Here is a 7,118-nt window from a genome sequence, read left to right as displayed (position 1 = left end):
TGAAGGTCTGGGCAATCTCAGGCAGCTCTTCAGGGTTCACAGACTCGGGGAGAAAGCCCAGGCTCACGGGTGTAGGGGCCCCAGGGGACACTGTGGCAGAGGGGAGGCGGCTCAACCTGAGAGCTGCTCAGCCTTCCAGACTGAGGACGGAGGCATGTCTGTCCTGCAGGCCCTGCGCCAGGTCCTCAGCCTCCCGGAGGGCACCACCACCGAGCCAGAGACGGTGACCCAGGAAGACAGAGTCAACAGCAACCTGATGGGCGCCCTCAGTCTAGCCCGCAGCAACACCGACTTCGCCTTCAGCCTCTACAAGCTCTTGGCTGCCCAGAGTCCCGAAACCAACGTCATCTTCTCCCCGCTCAGCGTCTCCATGGCCTTGGCCTTCCTGGCACTGGGGGCCCGCGGCCACACCCAGACCGAGATCCTAGAGGGCCTTAAGTTCAACCTCACCGAGACCCCCGAGGCCAACATCCACCGGGGCTTCCAGCAGCTACTGAGACATCTGAGCCGGCCCGGGATGCCCCTTCAACTGGACGTGAACACAGCCATGTTCCTGGACCAGCAGCTGGACCTGAAGGAGGGCTTCCAGGAGGAGGCCCGAGAGTTGTACGCCGCCGACGCTCTCTCCACAGACTTTCAGGATACCACCGCCGCCAAGAAGTTCATCAACGACTACGTGGAGCTGAAAACCTGGGGGAAGATCAAGGAGTTGGTCAAGGGCCTGGACGCAGAGACCCAGATGGTCTTGGTGAACTGCCTCTTCTTCAAAGGTGAGGCTGCATGTGTGGGAGGGAAACGGGCATGAGCTCTGAGCCTTTGGCCTGCTTCTGCCCTGCACAGCCTGCTGTGACCCCAAGAGCCCCTGACAAGATTCGGCCACCTGCCTGGAGACCAGGGGCTGAGCAGGAGCTCAGTGGGGGCCAGGAAGGAGCTGTAGGGTCCCGCCTGTGGGTGGGGCCTGGGGAAGGGTCAAGGAACACCCAGAGATGGTGGAGTCCAGGAGACAGGTCAGGGTCCGAGAGAGAGCAGCAGGCTGGCCATGCCGAGGAGGAGACCGAGGAGGGCAGAGGACAGGGGTGCTGGGCACAGGCTGGGCGGCTGCGGGCAGGAGCAGGAGGAAGGACCTGTGGGATAGGGGGGCTGCGGGCCTCATTCAATGCCCAGGGCTGCGTCACAGCCGCTCTGCTGGCCTGAGCCCCACGAGACAAGCTGAGGGTCCTGGGTGCAGAGACTTGGGCAGTCCCCATCCCCCACCCTGTGCCATGTGGGGAGCAGGGACCAGGCTTCCTGTGAGGCGGGCAGACACTCTCTCACCCATGGCCCACAGTGCTCAGGAGCCTGTTCCCTGAGCTCAGCACAAACAGCTTCTCTGGGCCCCATTTCCTGCTCGCCCAGGTGACCCCAGGTCCAGAAACTACCTAGACAGCGTACAAGGTGGCCATTCCCTGTCAGGCGCTCAGCATTCTCTCTGCCTACAGCCCAGTGGAAGACGCCCTTCGACCCCCACGACACGCTCCCATCAGATTTCCATGTGAGCAAGAGCAGGAAGGTGGAGGTGCCCATGATGAACGCTAGGGTCATCCGGGTGCCCTACTTCCGGGACAAGGCGCTTGGCTGCACCGTGGTGCAGCTCCCGTACAAGGCCAGCAGCGCCTGTGCCATCCTCGTCCTCCCTGACGAGGGCCACATGGCCGAGGTGGAGGCCGCACTGCTCCCAGGCACGCTCCAGCGCTGGAGGGACTCACTGAAGATGAGGTACCCCACCCTGTCTCTGCACCTCCCCTTCCTCACCCTCACCTCCCCATCCCCACCAGTGGGACCCTCCACCTAGGGTCAACAACGGGACCCCTGGGTGGGTGCAGCGATGTGGTCGGGGGCTCCCAGGCTCTGGGCATCTGCCCCACCTTGGGGTACCACGGGAAGCAGAGGTCCAGCTGCCTCTGACAAGCACAGGCTCGGGGTATGGCATGAGCAGCCCGAACCCCCAGGACTCACATGCCTACGCCCCACCCCTGTCTCCATGTCATGAGGCCGGGACAGAGGACAGGACCTCTGAGGGCTGGGAGAGACGGGCCTGGGACAGCTGTGCCCTGGCTCACAGTGGAACCGCTCTGGGCCGAGAGAATACGGAGGGTGAGAACTTGCCTGCAGTGGTTGATTTTGGCTCCACCCCTGGCACCCGGACCCCTCAGAGTGATCCCTGCGCCAGATCTAGGTGTAAGCCCTGAGTACCATTGGGGGTGACAGGAAGAATTCAATTCACGCTCCCATCATTCACTCACTCATTCACTCACTCATTCACAGATTCATTCACTTTCTTTTATTCTTTCACTCACTCATTCATTCACTCACCCAGCCTGGGGTGTGATAACTGAGCACTACTTGCACCCAACATGAATTCAGCAAGAGGGGATCCTGCTGTTGAAACCTGGTCCTCTGCCACCCTCTGTCCTGTGGAGAGTGACCCCCTCAGCACGCCAGTGGTTTTCTGTCCCCAGGGTGAGGACTGGATGGACGACTGGGGATACTGGAGGGAACACGGGGACCCTGGACCAGGGTGCGTGTGTGAGAAAGGGGTGTGGATGTGGGAGCTCAGAGGTAGAGCCATGGGGGGATTTCCAGGGAAGAGCAGCTGTGCAGAGGGTGAGCAGGCAGCAGTCACGGGCAGGTGGCAGCCAGCAGGTCAGACTCTGTCTTAATTCATGCCCGGGTCCGAGTAGTGCTCAGTTGCAGCACCCAGGCTGAGTGAGCGAATGAGTGAGTGAGAGTCACAGGTGAAGGTAAGCTCAGTGGAGGCCAGTGTGTGAGTGTGGGGGCAGGGTCACGCACCCGCGGGGTCAGTGTCTCTCCCTGGATCAGGTTCGGGGCCTGAGTCCAGAGGGCCCAGAGGGCAGCTGGGCAGAGGGCCAGGGTCGCGCTGCTCACAGTTTCCTTCTGCTCCCAGGACCATCACCCTGAGGCTGCCCAAGTTCTCCGTCTCCGGGGACTACGACCTGAAGCAAGTCCTGGCTGACCTGGGCCTCAGAAGCGTCTTCTCCAGGGACGCGGATCTCTCAGGCATCACCCAGGCCAGGAACCTGAGCGTCTCCGAGGTGAGGGGACCTGCGGACCTGCACCTCCGAGGGGGACGCGTTCCAGAACCCTGGGAGCACAGAGGGGCCCTGAGTCTGTCGTAGCTGTATCTGCTCGTCTGACCCCTGCCCAAGGCTCCCTGGGAGAGTGGTCCTAGTTGGGGGGCGTGGGGGTCCCAGCCCCGCTGTGGAAAGGGCCCTGAGTGAGCTGGGACCCAGCTTCTCCTGCCCAGGGGTCACCAAGGGGTCACCAGGCCCTCCAGCCTCTACTGGCCCACCATACAGTGGGGGCTCGGGACTGGTCACGGCCCAGCAGGCCCAGCAGCTCGAGGGGTAAAGGAGACCTGTGGGCTGCGCTGAGATGGATCTAACCCAGGGGACCCCACCCTGCCCCGGCTCCCCAAAGCATGGAAGATCATTCCTACAAGGGCGGTCGGGCGAATCTGGCCTGGGAGCAGGCGGCCGGGGACAGGCAGAGACAGCGGGCACAGCCCAGCCGGGAGCCAGGGCCCTGCAGGGAGCAGCAGGCCAGGGCTGTCCACTCTGCTCCAGGCACTGTGTCACCTGCTGCCCCACCCACAGGGGCTTCATCTAGGAGCTAAGGAAAAGCACCCGAGTTGCCCCTTCCTGCTCCCAGAGTGTGTGTTGGGGACCTTGGACACTGCCCCGGGCAGAGCAGGACACCGAGGCCCCTCTCCCGTCTCCACACCTGAGTTCACTCCTGTCCATGGTCTGTCCGACCATCTGTGCTCTGGACTGTGCTGAGTAGGCCCTGGGTTCTGGAGGGGCCATGACTGGGGACCCCCAGAGCAGGGACAGATGCCCCTCAAGGAGCTAGGCTGGCTGCCTTCTGCTAGTCCTGCCCAGTGGTGACAGCTCTGTGTCCCCCAGGTGATCCACAAGGCGGTGATGGACGTGGCGGAGGAAGGCACTGAGGCAGCAGCAGCCACAGGAATCAAGATTGTCCCTCTCTCCGGAAGGTTGTATAATACCATCGTGAACTTCAACAGGCCCTTCCTGGTGGTCCTCCTCTCTGAGGACACAAAGAGCATCCTCTTCCTGGGCAAAGTGGCAGACCCCCAGCAGGCCTGAGCTCCCCCTGGAATGGGACCTGGCCTGAGGAGTCGGCCCTGCCCCAGGTGCCTGCCTGCCCTGCCCCACCTGGGCCCCCTTGCTGGTGGCAGACTCCGTGCACGGAGCTTTGTGAGAGCAATAAAACGTCTTCAAAGGTGCGGATAGTACAATGGGCTGGGCATTTGCCTTGCATACAGCCGACAGGGCTCAACCCTGGCACCCCATATAAGTACTATTAGGGACTCGAAGGGCTGTCCCACCAACCGGCAGAGGAGGAAAGATCGCAGAGTTGAGGGGCGCTGTCTCCCAGCACCACCCAGTGCCCAGGTGCTAATGTGACCCGCTGTTACTGTGCCTCTGACCGAGTGTCTAGGAACTGGGACTTCATGACCCGCCCCCCCAGCTTCATTAATGTGCCAAAGCAGCTCAGAGGACTCAGGATAGAGTTCTCCTGGGGCCCCGTGGCCTCACCAAGGACAGAAAGCAGGAAGGGCAGCTGGACGAGGAGCTGGGGACAGGTCGGGGGAAGCCTGGAACACCCAGTACTCTACGTGAGCTCCTGCCCCAAATCTCTGTGTGTTCCCCAGTTGGGGAGCACCTGCAGCACTTTGGGATTTGTGGGTTTGTTCACCAGTGTGACAGGGAGATCCCTGGGCAGAGGGAGGGGCACTCCCATCCTCTCCCCACTAGCTCCCTGGAAACAAATGGCGGTCCTCTGGCAATTAGCCCAACTTTCCTCTTTCCTTTGAGCCCTGCACATACACCAGGCCCCTCTGGCCCTCTCGGCACTTAGGAAATTCAGGGCTCCTGTGTGTGGTGACACAGACACTAAGTGAAGACCAAGGACACGCGAGCAAGGCAGGTTAGCCATCTGCAAGATCAAGTCCCGGCTCCTGACACATCCCAGCCCGGCCCCAGTAAGGGCCACAGGCGGTCTGTTCCCCACCTGCTGACCACAGTGACTCGCCCTGAGGAGGCTCACAGGGATGGTCCATGGACTATCTGAAGGGCAAAATAGAGGCTGAAAATAAAGCAATATTTTTAAAATATTGAATTAAGTAAATAATGTAAATAAAGTAAATTAGTAAATAATGAAGGTGGCAGATGAGAGCAGGTTCTGGAAGATCAGTGAAGTTAAGCTGAGTGTCCAGTCAGCCAAGATTTTCTCAAGGAGGTGCTGTCAGAGGAAGCGGGGGAGGGGCGGCGCTACGGGAGGTGCAGTGACTGCAGCTCTAGAGAAGAGCAAGTTCGACACCAAAGAGTGATGGAGACATTGGCAAGAGTCGGAAGAATGGGGTGGGTCTGGAGCAGGAAGAGGGACTGCAGAGGGACGACCTATGTAGCTCATCTCCTGTTGCTGAGATCAGGGGCTTAGTAAGGTGTCTAGAATATTCAGCCACTGATTCCATCAGTGACTCCAAGAATTTTGTGCAGATTTGCTGGCACTAGATTTTAACTTGAGAAAATGAGATTGGTGGCTTTTCTGCCCAGAACAGAGTGGGTGGGAAGAACTTAAATTTCTGTTTGTATTCCACCCACCCATCTACCATCCATCAGTACAATCATCCATCCACCACCTATCTCCACCATATACCATATACCATCCATCAATCCGTCCATCCAACCATCCCTCCATCCAGAATTCATCCACTTACCCATTTTCCCAACCAATATGCACTCATTCATCATCCATCCAACCAAACATCCACCCACCCAACATCCATCCAACTATCTATATTCTCACTTATTATACCATCCACCTATCATCATGACCAATCTACCACCCAGCCCATCATCACCAATCATCATCCAAACATCCAACCACCCATCCATCCATCCATTTAGCCGTATGTCCTTCCTGGTTTGTAGAGAGACACAGGTCTCCCTGCCAAAGGACCCCCGTCCTTCAGATCTTTGCTTATCTTAGGAGGGAAGGGCAGTGGTGGACATCAGGAAGCAAGGCTTGAGAGGGAAGAAGGCCAGGGGTAGGTGGACATGGATGGACTGAGGAGCACAACCTTCCTGATAGGGCCCCAGCTTATGAGCTTTGCTGTCCCTCTGCTCTTGTCTGAGAGCCTTTCTGGGGAAGTAGCTGCAGGTGGTCTGCAGAGAAGCACAATGCTTTCTTCAGCCGCAAACCCACTGCAGAGATGGCCCTGCCTGAGCAGGAGGGCACCTCCATGCAGGACGGAGCCAGTGGGAGACACAGATGAGTCCCCACATGGCCTTGAAGTGTCCGGGAAGCAGCTCCCAGGAGAGCCCAGAGGTCAGTGTGGGATGCTCAGAGCATGTTTCCAACCATGCCACAGGTGGTGGTGCATCCTGGGACCACCAGCCTGGAAACACTGCAGGAGAGATGGTGGCTGAGACCCAGGAGAGGGCCAGAGACCCTGGGGTGCAGGTGAGGGGGACGGAGCCTGAGTGAGGGTGTGAGAGGCCCTGAGCCCATCTGTGCAACAGTGAACAAGTGTCTTGGGCTCTCAGCTCCTTGTTCCCTAGTGAGGAAGAGCCCGGAGAATGTGAATGAGTGTGAGTGTGGATGAGTGTGGGGGTGAGTCTGGGTGAGTTTGGGGTGAATGTGGGGTGAGTGTGAGGGTGAGTGTGAGGGTGAGTTTGGGGTGAGTGTGGGTGAGTGTGGGTGAGTGTGGGTGAGTGTGGGTGAGTGTGGGTGAGTGTAGGTGAGTGTGGGTGAGTGTAGGTGAGTGTGGGGTGAGTGAGGGGTGAGTGTGGGTGAGTGTAGCTGAGTGTGGGGTGAGTGTGAGGGTGAGTGTGGGGTGAACGTGGGTGAGTGTAGGTGAGTGTGGGGTGAGTGAGGGGTGAGTGTGGGTGAGTGTGGGGTGAGTGTGGGTGAGTGTGGGGTGAGTGAGGGGTGAGTGTGGGTGAGTGTGGGTGAGTGTGGGGTGAGTGTGGGTGAGTGTGGGGTGAGTGAGGGGTGAGTGTGGGTGAGTGTAGCTGAGTGTGGGGTGAGTGTGG

General features: G+C 59.4%; 1 protein-coding gene across 1 annotated transcript; it reads left to right on the top strand.

The window, feature by feature from the left end:
• The first annotated feature begins 154 nt into the window (after nt 1-154).
• On the top strand, nt 155-4,163 carry LOC101537333 (serpin A3-8-like). The gene is made up of 4 exons (XM_055130262.1): nt 155-770; nt 1,479-1,755; nt 2,945-3,092; nt 3,963-4,163. The coding sequence occupies exons 1-4, from the start codon at nt 155-157 to the stop codon at nt 4,161-4,163; spliced, it is 1,242 nt and encodes a 413-aa protein (XP_054986237.1).
• Nucleotides 4,164-7,118: the final 2,955 nt, after the last annotated feature.

Source organism: Sorex araneus, chromosome 3, assembly GCF_027595985.1.
Source record: "Sorex araneus isolate mSorAra2 chromosome 3, mSorAra2.pri, whole genome shotgun sequence".
Lineage (NCBI taxonomy): Eukaryota > Metazoa > Chordata > Mammalia > Eulipotyphla > Soricidae > Sorex > Sorex araneus.
Note: the sequence above shows the minus strand (reverse complement) of the source record. Positions and strands in the feature narration are given on the sequence as shown.